Source organism: Emericellopsis atlantica (genome assembly GCF_019669845.1).
Source record: "Emericellopsis atlantica unplaced genomic scaffold F5Z01scaffold_10, whole genome shotgun sequence".
NCBI lineage: Eukaryota > Fungi > Ascomycota > Sordariomycetes > Hypocreales > Bionectriaceae > Emericellopsis > Emericellopsis atlantica.
In genome coordinates, this window is record NW_025764712.1 from 333,033 (window position 1) to 352,203 (window position 19,171).

The following is a 19,171-nucleotide window of genomic DNA, read 5'->3' on the forward strand; positions in this document are numbered from 1 at the left end:
TCCGATCCGTGTCGAGTCCAGTTCTGGACCCTCGACGTCGAAGCCACTACACCCTGGTCGTTGAACTACTACTCTAGCTTAGCACGAGCCAGCAGGACCCAGAACGGCGATATCGCCGATTAAGGGCCCCTGTATTCCTCCACCCCCCGCGTTTCCCCAAGTTCTCCATCATTGTGCCCCCCAGCTTTCCCACATTGTAACATAAATCGGTTCTACCGCCGACCAGCGCCAATTGATGCCGATACGACACAACCACCGATCTTCCCCAGATTCTCACTGCGTATAGTCGCAGCAACGGCGATCGTCCACTCGTCATGAGTGGGAAGAAACGACCAAAGCCATCGGACGACTGTGGTGACGATGCTCGCGGGCGATCGCGAGCAGGCTCGACGGCTGCCACCTCGACGACGACGATTGCAGGAATCACGAATGGACAGACCCAGAAACCCCTATTGACGCGAGCCTGTAAGTTGAACTGGCAGCGCTTCTATTGTTTCCTTGCCGCTAACAACTGCAGGCGCCGAGTGCAAGCGACACAAGATCAAATGCTTTGTGCAGCCAGGCGAGACGGCCTGCACCAAGTGCGTCAAGAGCGGGATTCACTGCGTGCCGCATAACTTTGCGCAAAAGTTCATTGACGACGACGCGGCGTGGAAGTCCCAGGCCACCTCGACGCTCGAGCAGCTCAAGGAGGCTGTCGAGCATCTCCTGCAGCGCAACGACCTGCCTGAACTCGCAAAGCTAGATGGGACCGCGGTCATGCAGAGGAGTTTGCAGCAGCAGCAGCAGCAGCAACATACACCCTCGGTGCAGACACTGTCGCCATTGACCACGGATCACACATCGCTGGTGGAGGGCAACTTCACCTCCGAGGGACCCTCGGCGGGGGCGAGGGACAAGCAGGACGACTCTGACCTAGTGCCCTTGCCGATGAACAACCTGTACAATCTCACGGATCCGAACAACTCTCGGCTCATCCGCGTTGACCCAGCCGACGTCAACGGGCCGGACCTCATCAGCCAGGGCGTGCTGTCGCTGGCAGAGGCCGAGTTCCTCTTCAACCACTACCGCGATCACATCAACCCTCTGCTGTGGGACGGGATCCTCTGCTCGCACACCACGCTCACCGCCGCCCGGCAGTCCTCATCACTACTGGTCACCGTGGTGCTGACGGTCGCCGCACTCCACGTACCGAACCGGGAGCAGTCGCTGCATGCCACGTACGGGGCCTTTGTGTCCCTGATGCGCGGCTCGTGCCTCCTGCGCTGCCACAACCTCGACATCATCCGCGCCCTCTGCATCGGCTCCTTTTACCTGACCAGTCTGAGCTGGGCCCTCTGCAGCCGCGCCGTGCGCGTGGCCACCGAGATGAACCTGCACAAATCGTCCCTGCGGTTCGCTCGGGGCTGCCAGGAATCATACGAGCGCGTGCGGCTGTGGTACGTGCTCTACGTGTGCGACCACCAGTTCGCGCTCGCGTACGGCCGACCGCCCCTGATGCACGAGGACGCGGCGATCCGCAACGCAGAGAAGCTGCTCAGTAGCGGCCTGTCCTCCAAGGGCGACCACGGCCTGATCGCGCAGGTCAAGCTGTTCCGCATCCTGTCGAGCGGGTACTTTATGTACGGCTGCGACCCGGACCTCGAGCTCGCGGACCAGGACTTTGAGAGGCTGCAGCGCTTCAATATCTCGGTCGACCACTGGCGGCTGGAGCACTCGCCGACCAAGGACAAGGAGGCAGATGCGAAGGCGAGCTCCATCCCGTCCAAGGCCAACACGCTGTACTACCACCTGGCGCGCTTCCAGCTCAACGCCGTCTCCCTGCGCAACATCTCGGCGCGCGAGGTGGCCAAGGACGAGCCCAACTTGGACATGAACCTGGACAGGCAGGAGGCGTCCAACATTGCCATCACGTCCGCCATGAGCACGGCGCGGCTCATAGCCGACGATGAGGATCTGCAAAGGGCGCTCATCGGGCTGCCCATCTTTACGCACGCCATGGTGGCCGTGTGCGCCAACTTTCTGCTCAAGATGGCTGTCGTCTTTGGTGAGGCGGACGTGGGGAGCATCGGCGACAAGGGGGCACCGCTCTACATCCCCCGTGACCTGTCGCAGTACGGGCTCAACTTCCACACCAAGACGGCCCTGGCGACGGTGGAGCGGCTGGTGGTGGTCCTCGAGAGGGTGGCCGACCACGCGAGCCAGCGCCATGTCGCGCGGCAGGTTGTCACGGGTCTGCGGGAGCTTCTGCAGCGGTTCTCACCGGGACGGACGGCGGACTGTTTCATCTACTCGCTCACGCGCGCCAAGGAGCATGCGCAGTACCATCAGCATCAACAGCAGCAGCAGCAGCACGCACAGATGGCGGTCCATGATGGCGGTGGGCTACCACTAAGCGGGCTGGAGAGTCTTGCTCACATTGCTGTCGGCAATGCCGGGGAGACTCATGAGCACGGTGGTGTTGCTGGACAGGTCGTGTATCAGCAGCAGCAACAGGCCACGGGGGAGGCGCTGCACCTGGAGCAGCAGCAGCAGCAGGATCCATTCGATCTGACGGGGAATCTGGACTGGCGTTTTGATGATGGGTTCTTGCTGGGGATTGACGTAATTGATTCGGAGATACCATTTCTATAATGATTGCCAGGGGTATCTTGTCGCGTGATGGTGACCAATATAGTCCTTGATGACAGTAAAGGCGAAAAGGCTTCATTACTGTTTTAACCCGTCCTATTGTATCACATGTATTCTTGATCAGACGTAAATTCATAGCACTATCTACCTCTATCAGCAACACGACCCGCTCAGCAGCTCGACGACGGTCGCGTTGGCCTTCAAGGGCGCCTTGAGCGGCACGCTCTCGACAGTGGGATCCGTGTCCGCCGCCAGACTATCCTTGAGTATCCTCCTCTCGGCCATGGTGACGGCAATATCAAAGGCGTTCTGCGTGCTGGTCACGCTGGCGAGGTTCTTGCCCGCAATGTCAAAGGCGGTGCCGTGGGCGGGCGTGGCGACGGGGATGGGCAGGCCCCCCTGGACGGTGACGCCGCCGTCAAAGGAGAGGAGCTTCATGGCGATCTGGCCCTGGTCGTGGTACATGGTGACGATGATGTCAAAGTGCTCACGCTTGAGGAAGATGGTGTCGCAGGGAAAAGGCCCGACGACGTCGATGCCCCGAGCGCGGGCGAGCTCGACGGCCGGACGGATGGCGTCAATCTCCTGGCGGCCAAAGGCGCCGTTCTCGCCATTGTGCGGGTTGAGGGCGCAGACGCCGAGGCGGGGGCTCTCGACGCCCGACTCCCAGCGCAGGCGGTGGGCGAGCTCGATGGCCTGGAGGGTGTTTTCGGTGGTGATGCGGGCGGCGACGTCCTGGACGCCAATGTGGGAGGTGACGCGGGCGGTCCAGAGGGCGCCGGCAATGTTGATCTCGGACGTCTTGCCGGTGAAGCGGAGCTGGTGGGCGAACCAGCGCAGCTCGTCCTCCTCGGTCATGCCGGTCGCCTTGAGGGAGGACTTGTTGAGCGGGGCGAAGAGGATGGCGTCGACCTGGCCGGCCTGGACGAGGGCGAGGGCGCGGCGGAGCTGGTGCAGGCTACGCGCGCCCGCGTCGCGCGAGACCTCGCCGCGGACGGTGGTGTAGTTGGGGGCCGTGCCGTCGTCGAGGATCTGGATGCCGTGGGCCGAGGCGGACTCGACAGTGACGGGGATGTGGAGGCCGCCCGCGTCCCGGATGGCGGACTGGACCTCGCTGTCGTCGGCCAGGAGGAGTATGTCGGCGCGCTGGTGGTTCTTTGTGTTGCTGAGGAGTTTGGCAATGAGTTCGGGGCCCACGCCTGAGGGGTCGCCCAGGGTGACGGCGATGCGTGGACGGCGCAGAGCCTGGTTGTTGACTTGGACGGCCATTGTGGGGGATGCGAGACGTTGGAGATGATTGCGGTAGGAGTACGTTGATGTCGAGGCCAAGATGTTGAGGCAGTTTGCTTGAAGTCGCAAGTCCACGACGCATCTCGCTCGCTTATAGTCCTGGGCCGATGTTTTCGCTCGTAGCCTTCAAGGGGTCCAGAATTGTCCACGAAAGCCGTGCAACGTCGTCTCACTGGATAGGGTCCAGTCGTTGATGATATCGGTGCCTCCGCCGAGCGAGGTCCATCATGTGGCCTGTTTACCCTGCAAAAGGGGCGTGACATTGCAGACTAGAGCCCTGCAGCAATCCACGAGGCTTATGGGCTCCGCATTTCGACATGTCGGTAGCTGAGAGTCGATCCCAGCGGCCTGACGTGGTGGTGAGAGGTGGTGAAGAAGCTCAAGACATCGGCGTTTCCACCGACGATGGAGGTCTTACGTAAAGTTAGCCTGAGGCGCTAACAGTGGCTAGTGCGGGGCTTCCACCGCCACGAGCCACTAACACTCCAGCCACTCAGGGCGCGAGCCACTATCGCCAGGGCATCCCATCCCCACGGGGGACTTCTGTGGCCTGCTTCTTCGCAACGTCCGCCCTCGGCGCCTTTGCGAGACTCGTTCCCCAGCTTCTCATCCTCCATTTCCCGTGGGGAAACACCAATGCACCATGCGCCTGTTCCTCTCTCTCGGCTACCCTCATCCTGGGTCCCTTTCTATATATAATCAGATGGACGCGACGTAGCACCGAGGAGAGAGCCCTTCATCCGCCGCCAGTACGCACTATACTGCCCTCTGTCGCATCCAACCTCAACCGAGTCCATCGCTCGCTCAGCTGGTCATCAAAACCAGACACTGACCACTGACAAGGCCCCCCCAACAGCGCCATCCATCATGTTGGGAGAAAAGGATCTCACCTCGGGTCCGCACGTGGAGCAAGTCCACACGGCCGGCTCTGTGCACTCCAGCGACAATGGCACCACCAAAGGCCAGGCGGATGCCGACGCCCTGGCTGCGCAGCACCTCATCGACAACTGGGTCAACGACACACCTGAGGAGAGGAAGCTCAAGCGCAAACTCGACTGGCGCATCCTGCCCTGCTGTTGGGTGCTCTACCTGCTAGGCTTCCTCGACCGCGCCAACGTCGGGTATGTCTCCCTCTGACACTCATCTAGTTCTCTTGCTGATAGCGTCTAGCAACGCAAAGACGGGTGGCATGGAGGACGACTTCAACCTGACTTCCAATCAGTACTCCATCATCGTCCTCGTCTTCTTCCTGTCCTATCTAGTCTTTGAAGTCCCCGCCAACATGATCCTCACCCGCGTACGCCCAAGTGTCTTCCTCCCGGGGTTGGGGGTGATCTGGGGGACCTTTGCCGCTCTGATGGGCGTCACGCAGAGCTGGCAGCAGCTCACGGGCATGCGTTTTCTCCTGGGCTTCGCAGAGGCCGGTTTCGCGCCTGGCTGTGCCTTCTTCCTGTCTTCCTGGTACAGAAAGTATGAGCTGGCCACGCGCTATGCGCTACTGTACACGTCCGTCCCGATTGCGGGTGCCGTGTCTGGTCTTCTGGCTGGCCTGATCACGGAGCACATGGACGGCGTGTCTGGTCTCCCCGGGCGGCGATGGCTCTTTGTAAGTCATGACTACAGAGCGACTGTAACGGATAGACGACGCTAACATGCTCAGATCCTCGAGGGAGTCGCCTCCATTGTCGCCGCGATTGTCATCTACTTCCTCATGCCCGACTACCCGTCCAACAGCAAGCGCTTCCTCAACGAGGACGAGTCGGCGCTCGCCTGCACCCGTCTAGCCGTCGACGGCATCGGCCTCACCCAGGGCCGGGGCGCCCAGCACATCCCCCATTGGGAGGCCTTCAAGATGACCTGCTCCGACTGGCGCGTCTGGGCCCAGTGCTTCCTCTTCGTCCTCGTCACCGGCTCCCAGACCATGCAGTACTTCATCCCCACCCTCGTCGCCTCCTTTGGCTGGACAGGCCCCGTCGGCCAGTACCACACCATCCCCGCCTACATGGCCGCCCTCGTCTACGTCGTCGCCTGCTGCTGGCTCGCCGACCGCTACAAGCGCAAGTGGCAGTTCATCTGCGGCCTCTCGGGCCTCGGCTGCGTCCTCTTCATCGCCATCACCACCATCAGCGACAAGATGGCCCAGTACGTCCTCACCATCTTCGCCTTTGGGACCATCTACGGCTGCTCCCCGCTCGTCAAGACCTGGGTCGCCGACGTTATCCCCCAGCCCGCCGCCAAGCGCGCCATCGCCATCGCCCTCATCAACTCCATCGGCAACGCCTCGTCCATCTACTCGACCTGGCTGTGGCCCAAGAAGGACGCGCCCCGCTACATCCCTGGCTTTGCCACCACCACCTCCTGGCTCGGCGTCTTGTGCATCTCCACCGCCGTCTTTGCCTACTTTTTTGAAAAGTACCCCGGGCAGGCCAGGGAGCAGCCTCGTCGCGACGAGCCGCAGGATCCTGAGGAGAGGGTTTGAGACTCTGGGGGCCAGGGGACTAATATTTGGCCATAGTTGATTGTTAACGAGACGTAGCAAGGCGTATGTATTGAAATATGCAGATAATTGTAGCATGAATAAGTGTGGGCAGCAACAGATATTGTTTACTTTCACGTCAGGGGTAGAAGGTGATGGTGCTTACCCTAGGCATCACTAATTAGCATGAAATGAATGGCAAAGCAAGATCCGATCTTTCTTTTCAATTAGTATTTTATAAAAAAAAAAAAAAAAAAAAAAAAAAAGGTATTCAAAGGCGATATTAAGAGATCTGATTTTAACTGATTGGTTGGTGCTGCAAGGAAAGCTGTAATCATAACTTGTCTGTACGTGTGTTTGTACAGCATTTGCGGTAAATAGCGAGAACATATCAAGTACAATAAATAACCTCAAAAATATGCCATGCGGACACCATCGATGCCCTCTCCACATACCAATTCAAGTGCCGGATGTAGCCTCTTGGCTTTTACTATTTGGAGTAATCAATTGGAGTTCACCAAGCACCGGTTAGTGCGATTGAAGTCGTTGCAGACTTGCAGTCGGAGCGTTTGTGCAGGAGTTCGTTAGCGCCCCCACGTGGAGGCGCCAGTGGATCGTGACCGCAGCGACGGCACCGGCCCCCTTTACTGCAAAGACCCCGGTACGTGCGTAGCGCGACCGAAAAAGCTCACAGCTGCCTGGGCCGGACCTTCCTTCACCTTGTTGATCCGCGCGCCGAAAACCGGCCAATAGGTCGATACTCGACACAAGGCGGTTTGATCTCACAGCCATCCAGTACACGATAATGTGATAGCCTCAACACCATGTCGCAGGTCATCAGCAGCGGCGACAAGGTCAGCAAACGATGCCTCCGAGCGTACGTCTGTTTCTTCTCTTCCAGTCCTTGACCCCTCCCTGTGTTACCAGAGATGAAGAGTGAAGACGCTGACAAACCTACAGCTGCGCGCGATGCCGCGACATGAAAGTCCGGTGCTCCGGCACCATGCCATGTGTTCGCTGCCAGCGGAAGAAGGAGGAGTGCTACTTCCGCGCTGAGGATGCGCGCATCACCGTCTCGCAGAGTTATCTGCAGTCCCTGGAGACCAGAGCGTCTACCAACAACCGTGGGGACCTGCGTTCCATCTTGCGGCCCTCCTCGCCACGGAGGCAGACGGCCCTGTCACCGCCGCAGTCCACCGTCATGTCCAGGCACGGGAGCAGCATAGGGCCCCGGGCGATGCCAGAGAGCCGCCACGGGTCGACGGTCACGACGAGCGCGAGCTTGGGCAGCCGCGATGGCACGACGCCCGGGTCGTTGCACCTCCCAGAGCCCACGCAACGTAGGACGTTTGCCCCCGACGACGGAGACACCAGCACTCATCGCGACTCATCCCCCCATGGCTTCCGCCAGAATCCTCTCGTGGACAATGGCGAGACGTTTGCGCGCGACTCCAATGGCAAATATTGGTACATGGGACCCACCTCCTCCTGGGCGTTCTGCCGTCGTGTCCTGGCCATCATCGGTGCTGGCAAGGGCTCTGGCATGGAGATGCCCCCGGCGCGAAGCCCGGTCAACCCGTGGGACCTCGAGACGCTGCACCTCACCTGGGACCCCATCGGCGCCAACGAGCAGCCGAGCGTCGAGAACCTCCCCTCGCGTGACTATGCAAGCTATCTTGCTCACACGGTCAAGTACCACCTCGGGTCACTGTACGACATTATCGACCACGACTCGTTCCACCAGCAGATGCGCGACTTCTATCACAATCCGCAGGAGGTGGCCAACGAGTCGCGCTACTGGTATTCGCAATTCCTCTTCATGCTTGCGTTTGGCGAGGCGTTCAGTCCAACGGAGAGCTCGGAAGCAGGCACCTTACCCGGCATGAGCTACGCCTCACGGGCACTGGCCCTGATCCCAGCGCTCGTGCCCATCGACAAGGCGTCCATGCCTGCCGTCGAAGCGCTCTGCCTCGCCGCGCTGTACTTGCAGGCCGTCGACCTGCGACTCATGGCGTTCCAGCTGATCGGCCAAGCACTCCGCATCTCGGTCATTGAAGGCTGGCATCGTCACGTTCCGCCCGAGGACGTCGGCTTGCGGCATTCGCAGCGCTGCAACACCATCTTCTGGACGGCGTACATCATGGACCGCGAGTTCGGCACGCTGGTCGGTGCGCCGAGCTCGATCCGCGACGAAGATATTACGACCAAACTCCCCTCGATGATAGAAGACTCGCCAAGGGCAACGGCCCTGTCACTGCAGATCAGGCTGTCGCGGCTGACAGCGTCCATCCTGACCGGCGTCTACGGCGTGGACAGACACTTCAACGAGTCTCTGATTCGCGACACGCAGTCTGTCCTACAGGACCTGGCGCACGTCTCGAGAGACCTGACCACCTACATGGAGCAGGAGCTCAAGGGCACCGACGTCAGCACGTCCAAGATCGCCACGAGACTCATCCTCTCCTACCACCACTGCGTCGTCTTGACCACCAGGCCGCTGGTCATGTGTGTGCTTCAAAGGCGACTGGCACACGGCGACACGGACAACTCGATCCCCGAAGGGCCCATTGCTGCTCTGCTGCAGGCCTGCTCCAGCTCGGCCCTGAACATTCTCAGGACGGTGGCCAACCTCGGCGACAGGAACCTGGTCGACTCGTTTCTGCCGTTCCAGCTCGAGTCCTCCTTCTCGTCCGCCTTCCTGCTCTACGTCCTCGACACGGTGTCGCCCGACTTTATCCAGGACGAGACCTGGCTCAGCACCACGCATCACATCTTTGACATTATGATCAGTCGCCGCAGCCCGGCGGCGGCCCTGCGGAAACGCGAATTTGCGCGTCTCGAGGAGGTCATGAGCGACTACATACGGGGTCGCGACCCAGAGCACCACGAGAGGATACATGCGCACGAGTACGCCGAGAATTCTGCACTGCAGCCGCACGGTCAACACCAGCAGCAGTCACAGGGGCAGCAGCAACAACCGCATCAACAATCCCAGGTCCCGCCTCAGCACCACATCTCACAACATTACCACCATCACCAGAATCACCATCCCCATCCCCCACAGCCCATGCAAGCGGGAAACAATGGACCGGACGAGATGGATCACGAGACGTGGGATCTACTGGGGAGCTACAATAATTTTGGCATGTCACCGACGGAAATGCTGAATCTGGCCGACGATCTCCAGGTGGAGGACTTTATGATGCCCGAGTAGTTACTGGTGCCCAGAGGCGGAGCGAAACTCGCATGGAGGATCTACATGTTATGACGATATTGAATGATGAGAATATTACCAACAAAAAATTCCGATCGATGGTGATCTCCTGGCCATCGCGATGGTGAGGTGTACCCCGTGTGGTCCTAGTCGGCACTGACTGGCATGGACAGGGCCATCCATAGGCATCATATGGGGACAGGATGACGATACACGTCCCCATCGATTGACGTTTGAGAAGAAATTTTGTCGTGACCCAAGTCAGCCAACCGTGTCTTGCTCCTGCACGATATCACCGATCTTCCACCCCCTTGACTAATTAACTGTCAAACAAGGTTTTTCTGTCGTGGCTCCACCGGAGGCTCTTCTCCGAGCGAACCGACGCAAACAAAGACTGAAGAAGAAGAGATAGCGAACCGAGAAAAGTCGGCTTGTGGAGCCGACTCCGGCGCTCCGACAGAGCCAAGACGTCGGCACGGACGTGTCATCGGTTTGTGGGCCCGATGCGTCCGCGAGAAGCAGCTTGGCCCAATGCGGCATGTGTGTGCCTGCAGACCAGAGTGTGTCCAGAGATAAGGGATTCTGGTCAGATGATGCCCTTTTGTCCCGGGAATACGGTGGGGGTGGTTTGGTTTCCCAGAATTGCATGTTCCTCTTTAGGAACGTTCTGTGCAAGCTCTGCATGAACATGCCGCTTCTAGACCAGCCCTCGCGTCTCGGTCTGATCTGGGGAAAACAAAAGAGCGAGTTATGATTACAATTACCATGCGTGCGGCACCTCTTTGGCGCCGACTCTAATCGAATCATCTGACCTCGTAGGAACCCCGGGGACAGGGCACTGCCTCCGTCGGATCACCATGCTGCATCACCAGGTGCGCACGTCCCCCTAGCGCGGGGAAACGAAGACGGGGAAGTCTATCTTCTTGACTCTTCTTATCTTTTGCCATGGCTGCGAAGGATGAGGAAGCACAAGAGTCAAGACACCCACCCCCTCCTGTTGGTCCCCCCACCATGGATGCATGCTGCAGGCTCAGCAGCAGCTTGCCGCGCCCCGGCCCGAGACTACCCTGCCCGTGCAGGACGGCCAAGCGCGCCGCACGTGCCCGACCCGCAACGGTGAGAGAACAACCTGACCGTCTTCAAGACGGTGATGTTTTGGTGAGTATGCTCGGTGAGAGGGCTATTGTAAATTTGGCATCTCCGTGGAAGAAGATGACGCCGTGCGATTTGTAAGACGCATAGTGCCCTCTGGCATGACATGGACACTGCATAGCGTCAAGGAGAGATGTGCTGAGGCTGATCCGGACGCTTGCGGTGTGATACGCAAAGGTCCGATCCTCAAGGGGTCTGTATATATTGTCACTCTCCTGACGAAGCAATGATGATTATTCAGTGCAATTTATTAAAAATACTGAAGACAATCAATCACGTGAGACCCCGTTGAGTGACAGCGTCCAGCAAAACTCACTTAGCAACCGTGGTGAAGTCTAAAATATTATCAGTTCGGGGTGAATATTATTAACTTTGGAAGCTATAATGGCTTTCTTTTGCTTCTCAAGGTCCGAGTATACAATACCTACCTTATACTGGGGTCCAGGATTTCTAGAATATCTGTAGAACTGTACCCTTGCAACCTACCGTCCGACAAACACCCAAACGTGAATACAACTAGCCATCATGACGGATAGCCATAATTACCCCAAGACACCGCTGCCCAGCGAGACCCCCTCTTACCATTCTGACAAGCTGGGTACCGAAGAAAACAACCTCGCTGTCGAGATCTGCACCGACGACCCGGCCGGCAACGAGGGTCTCCAGCGCAAGCTCAACGCGCGCCACCTGACATTCATCTCGCTCGGCTCCGTCATAGGCACGGGCATCTTCCTCGGGATCGGCAATGCCCTCGTCACGGCCGGCCCTGTTGGTCTGGTGCTTGCCTATGCCGTGATCTGCTCCGTCGTCTACTGCGTCATGCTCTGCGTGGGCGAGATGGTCACCTATCTCCCCGTCGTGGGCGCCCATCTTCGTCTGTCGGCGCGTTTCGTCGACCCTAGCCTCTCGGCCGCCATGAGCTGGAACTACTGGTACTGCTGGGCGCTCATCGCGGCCGTCGAGGCTTCTGCCGTAGCTGTCCTGATGACCTACTGGACAGACGCCGTTAACAGCGGTGCGTGGATCGCCATCTGTCTTGCCGTCACGCTGGGTGTCAACTTGTGCGGCCCGCGTGTATACGCCGAGGTCGAATGCTACATGTCATCCATCAAGGTACTCACCATTGTCGGCCTCATCGTCCTCTCCATCGCCATGGACGCAGGTGCTGGTTCCGACGGCGAGGTCATTGGGTTCCGCCACTGGACAGACCCGGGCCCCTTTGTGCAGTATCAGGACGTCCCAAGCCGACTGGGTCAGTTCCTGGGCTTCTTCTCCGGCCTGACGACGGCGGCCTTTTCGAGCATTGGCGCGGAAATGCTGGCCCTTGTCGCAGCGGAGACGCGCAATCCTAGGGTGATTGTCCCGCGCGCGCTGAAGGCGACGTGGATCCGGGTGGTGCTCTTCTACTTCCTGGGCGCCTTTTGCGTGAGCCTCATTGTGCCCTCGAACGAGCTGCGTCTGGGCTCGGCGTCGACGGCGTCTGCGAGTCCCTATGTCATCGCCATCGAGAATGCGGGCATCAAGGTGCTGCCGCACATCATCAACGCGTGCATCCTCACGTCTGCACTGTCCGCTGGGATCTCGGACCTATTCACAGCCACGCGGACGCTGCACGCCATGGCTGGCTCGGGCCTGGCGCCCAAGCTCTTCTCCCAAACCACGAGCTGGGGCTGCCCCTGGATCGCCGTGTTGGCCACCTGGAGCATTGGTCTGCTGGCCTTCCTGACTGTGGGGTCCAGTGCGGCAGGTGTCTTCATCTTTCTGGTGAAGCTGACCGCTCTGTCTGGCGTCATCACCTGGGAGTGTATCGCAGTGACCTACCTTCGCTTCCGGGCGGGCATGAAGGCGCAGCAGGTGCCCAAAAGCGTGCTGCCGTGGAAGAGCGGTTTCAGCACAATCGGCGCGTGGTGGATCATCATTGTCATCTCCTCAGTGTTGCTGTTTAGCGGGTGGCCTGTGTTCAAGCAGGGCAACTGGAGCACGGCCGATTTCTTTGGCAACTACCTGCCATTGATGATCTTTGTGGCTGTGTACGGCGGCTTTAAGGTGGGCACGCGCAGCCGATTCGTGAGGGCGAGTGAGATGGACTTGACGAGTGGCCTCGAGGAGATTGAGAGGAGGACAAAGCAGTGTGAGGAGGAGGACGAGGCGAAGAAGGCGGCCAAGCCACGAAGCAGAGTCGCGACTGTCCTGAGGAGGCTCGTGGCGTGATCAGGGGAACTTCGGTTGGCGTCCATGGAAGGAGCCCACTCTGATATGCTCCGAAGTCCGATGTACAACAATAGATTTGAATCAAATGAAATGAATTAGATGAAATGCTCTGTTGCCTCTAGTCGCTGGCCACGCATCTCACCGAGAAAACGGTGATACGGTAGACAGAGCGACAGATAGACAGCGTCTGGAACCGTGACACAACTCCTGTGCCACCACATCCCGACCGTAGAACAAGCACACTGGAGCGCGCAGGGCAGGGCAGCATTGCAGCGGCCGGCGTGCGTGGTCGGCCGGTGTATTAGGTTGGACAAACTGGAGTCAGTCGGTCGCGGTGCCCGGGCAGCAGTCAATCTGTGACAAACGATTTGATCATCACCACCAAAAAGTGAGTAATGGACGTGCGACGCGTTGATCATGTGGCCCATTGAATTTTTCCTCTCTCCCATCGGGAACGTGGCCAGGCCAGCGTCGGCAGAGTGGCCAGCGGGCACGCCAGGTGTGCTTGGATGGAAATGGATAGAAAAAAACCCGGCAGGTGGAAGGAACGGCCACCGACAACGGAGATAGGCGTGCATGTGGCAGCTTTGCATCACAGATAAAAGATAGATGGACACGATGGATGGGCGCGTGGGCCGATGCGCGGGCTGCGTCGATTGGCAGGCGATAGTGTGGGGAGCTGTCAGACCCACGCCGAGCCCGGCTCAGAATCGTCGGAAGGACCAACCGACATGTCTTTTGCGTGGGTGGGACCTGCCTCCGGCTTTCGGTCGGTGTAAGTGGCAGGCAGGCAGGTGAGCGCGAGCTAACGAGGAGCTCAGCCGCCTGCCTGCTGATAAGGCCATCGTGAAGGGGTATATACTGCTGTCCATCTTGGACCGACACACTCTCGTCTCTCTCTTTGTTCTTCTTCATCATCCATCCAACAATAAACTCTAATCACTAGTGTCCTGTCGAGTGCCATCACTGCCATCAACTTAAAAAGACACCTAGCACACGACACCTCTCACCCAGCCCTCAACAGCACTCACGACAACTTCATCGCCATGCGGGTCTCTACCGCCCGCAAGATCGTGGCCCTGCCCAAGCAGGGCGCCGACTACCTCCCACTCGAGCCCTTTGCCGCCAGCCTCCCACGACCAGCCCAGAGGCAGCAACCACGGCCACTGGCCAAACTACCCACCAGCGTCGTCCTGCGCTCCCTCGCCGTCAACTACGCCATGTCCTCCCCTCTCCTCAACAGCGTCTCCATGGCGGTCCTCCGCCGTGCTGTTCACCCCACAAACGCCCTCTTCGACACGGCCAAGAACCCTCTCCTCCGCTTCCTCCTCAGGGCATTCGCCTACGACCAGTTCTGCGCGGGCATGAGCCCCGGCATGGTCCAACGGCGCATCTCTGGACTCAAGGACATGGGCTACCGCGGCGTCATTCTCTGCTACGGTAAGGAGACTGTCATCAAGGGCGGTGCCGCCTCGGCCCAGGAGAAGATCAAGTCTCTCATGTACGGACCCCAGGAGACCCTCATGGTCGAGCAGTGGAAGGATGGTCTGCTCAAGACCCTTTCGTGCCTCGGTGCAGGTGACTTCTTGGCCGTCAAGGTCACCGGTGCCGGGCCCATGGCACTCGATGCCCTCAAGGCCGGCGAGCCCATGCCCGCCCCCCTCCAGGCGGCCATGGACGAGGTGTGCGCCCTGGCGTCGTCCCAGGGCGTCCGCTGCTGGCTCGACGCCGAGCAGGCCATGCTCCAGGGCACCATTGACGAGTGGGCCATTGATCTCATGCGCACGCACAACAAGAACGGCGTCGCCGTCATGTCCAACACCATCCAGGCCTACCTCAAGGCGGCCCCCGCCAACGTGAAGCGCCACGTCGAGCTGGCCTCCAAGGAGGGCTGGACCCTCGGCATCAAGCTCGTCCGCGGCGCCTACATTGACACCGATCCCCGCCACCTTATCCACGACACGGCACAGGACACCCACGACTGCTTTGACGAGATTGCCCGCGGCCTCATCTCCTGCGACATCCCCGAGGGTGGCCAGGCGACCTTCCCCACGACCCAGCTCTTCATGGCCACCCACAACGCCGCCTCTGTCCGCAAGGCGCTCACGCTCCAGCGCGAGCGCGTCGCGGCCGGCCAGCCCTGCGCCCTGCTCGAGTTTGGCCAGCTCCAGGGCATGGCTGACGACGTGTCCTGCGAGCTCCTCGAGGAGTGCGGCCACAACAGCGGACCCAACGCGCCTGGCGTGTACAAGTACCTCACCTGGGGCACCCTGACTGAGTGCCTCGGCTACCTGTACAGGCGATCGCTCGAGAACAAGGGCATGGCCGCCCGAGCGGGCGAGTTGGCGGGCGCCATGGGCAATGAGCTGTGGCAGCGTGTCAAGACGCTCAAGTTCTAAGCGGTCGATGACTCTTTTTTCTTTTTGTCTCTTGGGGGGGAGTTTCTTCGGAACCGGTGCATAGACGGAGCAAGCGTTGCTATTTGGGTTGTCTTTTGGAAGCGTGGTGAAACTGGTCATGATCATGATGATGAATACACATAAATACCTATATCTAGAATGATATCACACAATATTAGTAAAGTCAAGTACCTCTTTCTCTTGTGATTTACTGCGCTCAGTCACTTGGATGCTTAACCTTAAAGAACTCACATCACACGTTCTCACCAAGATCACACAGAACACCATTGTCGTCGACGATTTATTCATTTCACTTATTCATTTCATAGACGTCTAAAAGTCCTCGACCGTAGTCCCAGCGCCCTCCTTCTGAGCGAGGTCCAGCAGCGACGACCCGACGGCAATGTCCATGATGCCAATGCCCACGCTCTTATACACCACGAGCCCCCTCTTCAACCACGCATCCAGCCCAGCCTCGGAGCCTTTCTCCTGCGCGTCTAGAATCTCACCCACCTCGCGCATCTTGTCGCCCTCGATACCGGCCTTGGCCAGCTCCCCTGCCTCGGCCAGGCACCCATCCCTCGTGTCAACCGCGACCTGTGCGCCCAGCACATCCTTGGCCAACTCCGACCCGACGTCGACAACCTTGCGCAGATAGTCGGGGTCTATCTCCTGCATGTCCAGCCGATACGACCCGATCATGGAGATGAACCTCGTCTTGCGCCTCGCCTTGTCCGTCAGCAGCCACGAGGCAGGAAACAGGGGTGTCGTCGAGGGCGTCGTGCAGAACAGCACATCAGCCGCCGTGACGACGTCCTCCAACGACTCCTTCTCCGCGTCAAAGATACGGATCTTGTCCGTCGACGCGCCGCTCTGCTCGACGCTCTGCAGCAGATGCTCCGCCCGCTCCCGGGAGCGGTTCACGACGACAATCTCCCGGATGGCGTCGCCCTTGAGGACGAGCGCGAGCAAAATATGCCACAGGGCCTGCTTACCGGCGCCAAAGACGACGATGCTGTCCGTGACCTCGCGGAAGCGATAGAGCAGCATGATGCCCAGGGCGGTGCGAAAGGCCGTCAGACCAGCGGCGTTGAGGACACCGACAGCGCGCCCAGTCTCGTCACAGAGCGTGAGCACGCTGTTGAGCCCCGCGGCCGTCTTGGAGGTCTGCTTGTCGGCGGGCGTGACGCCGACCATCTTGGTGCCAATGTGCGACGTGGTGGACGAGGGCATGAAGAGGCTGACCTGGCCACTGCGGTTGACGACGGCGCGGTGGGGCTGGTGGGCCTTTTCGGCGCCGTCGAGGGCGTAGGTCGTCAGCGCGGACCCGAGGCTGGTGAGGATGGGCTGGAGGGTGGGCGCGGTCAGGGACGTGAGGAGGCCTGTGACCGTGCGGTCAGTGAGCACGGTGAGAGACATGGTGGTGGTGGTGGTGGTGATTGGCTGCGCTGGGGTTGCCTGTTTGGCGCAAGCTTGATGGCAAAGTTGATCGCCAATCTGGAGGTCTGGTATGATAGATAGGGAGATAGGAGATAGCTGGCTGGAAGTCTGGCGATCCTGATAACAGTCAAGGATCGGCCCCCCGAGTTCGGCCCCGCCCCTCGTGTCTGATAGATAGTCCGACACCACCGCTGACGGTCCACAACCGAAGACGGTTGAATTGTCCGTACAGTCTGAAGTACGGTGAATTAAACGCTACTGATTGCTATATTGTACACGTGACACGAGACGGCCTGTGTCAGACCATCAATCTGCGTGTCCCCAAGTCGTGGTGGCACTCCCTGGTTGTACGCCCAGTCCTTCTCGTAGAGATTTGAGAGGTTAATTGGTAGTCTCGCTCTCTGACTCTGCATGTTCAGGGACAATCCATGGATAGAGCTCAAAAGGGACATGAGCTGCTAAGGGTACCATTGCCTCAAGAATGTCAAGATAGTGCACTACGCTAGGTCTTGCAGGCTGAGCAGATGTCGAGGGCACCGACGTCTCTAAGAGGACCCAGCATTGCCAACAGCTCTGCATATATCATTATCATTCGTCATGCTGCTATAACGCATCGCCATCCGCACTCTGGTTGACGACCAGCTCTTCAGGAGCCACGTTCCACTCCTCCTCCTCGCCCCAGACCGGTGCCAGGACAAAGCGTCCCATGATCTTGCCCATACCGATACCATCGCCCCCGACGGCGCCCGTCGCGGCCTTTTCGTCATTCTCCTCCACAATGACGGCCGTTGTCGTAAAGTTCATGCCGGTCGCGGGGCTCATCTCCAAGACGCGCCCGCCCCAGTCCAGCTCGACCTTGCCCGATTTCCGCACCACCATCTTGCCCACCATGCCACCCTGCGTCAGCAGCGAGGACATGAAGCCGTTCTCCTCCTCCGGGTCGTCTTCTCCCTTTTCGTTCTCCTCGGCCCCATCCGCGTCGTCGTTCCCTCCAGTCAGGTCGACCTGCGCGGGATCCGCGGCCGGCACGTCGGACATGGAGATCTCGTTGGACTCGGGCTTCACCCTGCCCTCCGCGTGCGGCTGTGGTCCCGGCTTCAGGGGCGGCAGCAGAGGCGGGAACTGGAACAGATACATGCGGCCGTCCTTATTTGCCGGGTTCTCCGTCTGCGCCCCGCCGTCCATGGTGACAGCCCCGAGCTCGCCCGCCAGCAGATCAAGGTCCGACTGGATGACCCGTTCTTCGGGGTCCTGGGGTGGCTTCTTGACCTTGATCTCGACCTTTGGCTTCTCCTTCTTGACTGCGTCCTTGACCTTTTGCTTGACTTTCTCTTCCAGGTCCATGACGTCCTCATCCTCGGCTTCTTTCTTAACGATGCCTTGCATGCTGTCGGCCTTTTCTTCATCCTCCGTTGTCACCTCCGTCGTCGAGGGCTTGTCTTGGTCGGTGTCGTCCTCGACCCATAGGCTCTCCTCCTCCTCAGGTGCCACAGCGACAGCCTCACCCGCGTTCTCTGCGGCCTCGAGCTCGGCTGTTGTCGCCACCACGACCTCTGTCTCCTTGTGTTTCTTGCGGAAGATACCCATGGGCATGACGTCCATCTTCTTGCCAATCGCCTCCATCATCTCTTCATCCGCACTGTCGATTTCCTGATCCGGCTGTGGGTTGTGGAGCTTGTCGGCATTGATTCGCTTGTCCCAGGGCGCCGAGGTGCCTTCGCGGAAGCCTGCCTGTCCTCTGCTTCGTGAGGGCCCGCCTCCTGATGTGTAGCTGGAAGCGAAGCCGCCTCCGCCACCTCCACCACCGCCTCCGCCCCAGCCGCCACCAGATCTCGCTGCCAACACGGTTAGTGTGCGTAGTTGTAAGCCCATGCACAGAAGAACCTACAGTCACCACCAGAGAATAGACCTGAGGAAGAAGTCATGCCCATCCGGTTGCCCCGTGACCCCATTGTATCGCCTCGCGTCTTCTTGCTCCTGCCTCGTGCCCGTCCTCGAGCTTTCTTCTCCTCGGCCGCGCGAGCAGAGGCCTTCTTCTCCTCCTCCCGCGCCATGATGTCTCGCTCCGACTCATCTCGCCTAATGTTCTTGGGTCGGAAGCGTCCGGTTGTGGGCGCCGATGCGCCGCGTCCTCCGCGTGTTGTGCTCGGTGTCCGCCCAAGTGCGCTCGGCGTGGTGCGACCTGGGGTGGGCGTCGACGACGCAGCTGGTGTCGTTCTTGGTGTCGCGTCGCGTGATGCGGCTGCGCCCGCGCGGCCACGCGCCGTGCCTCTTGAGCCTCTGTTCATTGCGATGGCTCGAGTGGCAAGCGGAGGATGAAAGGGAGTGACTGCTGAGGAGAGTTGTGAACGGGACGTT

At 59.6% G+C, this 19,171-nt stretch overlaps 8 protein-coding genes across 8 annotated transcripts; 5 read left to right on the top strand and 3 right to left on the bottom strand.

Moving 5' to 3' along the window:
• Window positions 1-188: 188 nt before the first annotated feature.
• On the top strand, window positions 189-2,395 carry F5Z01DRAFT_742739 (putative C6 transcription factor; the record flags this gene model as incomplete). Its single annotated transcript, XM_046266877.1, is given in 3 exon segments — window positions 189-465; window positions 518-2,321; window positions 2,341-2,395. The coding sequence occupies 3 exon segments, from the start codon at window positions 315-317 to the stop codon at window positions 2,393-2,395; spliced, it is 2,010 nt and encodes a 669-aa protein (XP_046119223.1). The 5' UTR covers window positions 189-314.
• A 389-nt stretch (window positions 2,396-2,784) lies between these two features.
• F5Z01DRAFT_635583 (4-hydroxythreonine-4-phosphate dehydrogenase) lies at window positions 2,785-3,900 on the bottom strand (the record flags this gene model as incomplete). Its single annotated transcript, XM_046262160.1, has 1 exon — window positions 2,785-3,900. One exon carries the CDS (start codon window positions 3,898-3,900, stop codon window positions 2,785-2,787), a length of 1,116 nt encoding a protein of 371 aa, XP_046119224.1.
• A 392-nt stretch (window positions 3,901-4,292) lies between these two features.
• On the top strand, window positions 4,293-6,608 carry F5Z01DRAFT_705665 (nicotinamide mononucleotide permease). The gene is made up of 3 exons (XM_046266440.1): window positions 4,293-5,042; window positions 5,092-5,527; window positions 5,582-6,608. The coding sequence occupies exons 1-3, from the start codon at window positions 4,789-4,791 to the stop codon at window positions 6,398-6,400; spliced, it is 1,509 nt and encodes a 502-aa protein (XP_046119225.1). The 5' UTR covers window positions 4,293-4,788; the 3' UTR covers window positions 6,401-6,608.
• Window positions 6,609-7,634: 1,026 nt separating this feature from the next.
• F5Z01DRAFT_620608 (fungal-specific transcription factor domain-containing protein) lies at window positions 7,635-9,611 on the top strand (the record flags this gene model as incomplete). The annotated part of the gene is made up of 3 exons (XM_046261147.1): window positions 7,635-8,902; window positions 8,993-9,392; window positions 9,507-9,611. 3 exons carry the CDS (start codon window positions 7,635-7,637, stop codon window positions 9,609-9,611), a joined length of 1,773 nt encoding a protein of 590 aa, XP_046119226.1.
• A 1,452-nt stretch (window positions 9,612-11,063) lies between these two features.
• Window positions 11,064-12,974, top strand: F5Z01DRAFT_742742 (amino acid permease/ SLC12A domain-containing protein; the record flags this gene model as incomplete). The annotated part of the gene is made up of 2 exons (XM_046266878.1): window positions 11,064-11,384; window positions 11,421-12,974. The coding sequence occupies exons 1-2, from the start codon at window positions 11,289-11,291 to the stop codon at window positions 12,972-12,974; spliced, it is 1,650 nt and encodes a 549-aa protein (XP_046119227.1). The 5' UTR covers window positions 11,064-11,288.
• An 870-nt stretch (window positions 12,975-13,844) lies between these two features.
• On the top strand, window positions 13,845-15,564 carry F5Z01DRAFT_652710 (putative proline oxidase Put1). Its single transcript, XM_046263298.1, has one exon. It carries the CDS (start codon window positions 14,021-14,023, stop codon window positions 15,371-15,373), a length of 1,353 nt encoding a protein of 450 aa, XP_046119228.1. The 5' UTR covers window positions 13,845-14,020; the 3' UTR covers window positions 15,374-15,564.
• F5Z01DRAFT_46754 (uncharacterized protein) lies at window positions 15,540-17,104 on the bottom strand. The gene has a single exon (XM_046259975.1). The coding sequence runs from the start codon at window positions 16,790-16,792 to the stop codon at window positions 15,707-15,709; it is 1,086 nt and encodes a 361-aa protein (XP_046119229.1). The 5' UTR covers window positions 16,793-17,104; the 3' UTR covers window positions 15,540-15,706.
• Window positions 17,105-17,416: 312 nt separating this feature from the next.
• F5Z01DRAFT_673257 (putative DNA-directed RNA polymerase III RPC4) lies at window positions 17,417-19,101 on the bottom strand (the record flags this gene model as incomplete). The annotated part of the gene is made up of 2 exons (XM_046264917.1): window positions 17,417-18,648; window positions 18,702-19,101. The coding sequence occupies 2 exons, from the start codon at window positions 19,099-19,101 to the stop codon at window positions 17,417-17,419; spliced, it is 1,632 nt and encodes a 543-aa protein (XP_046119230.1).
• Window positions 19,102-19,171: the final 70 nt, after the last annotated feature.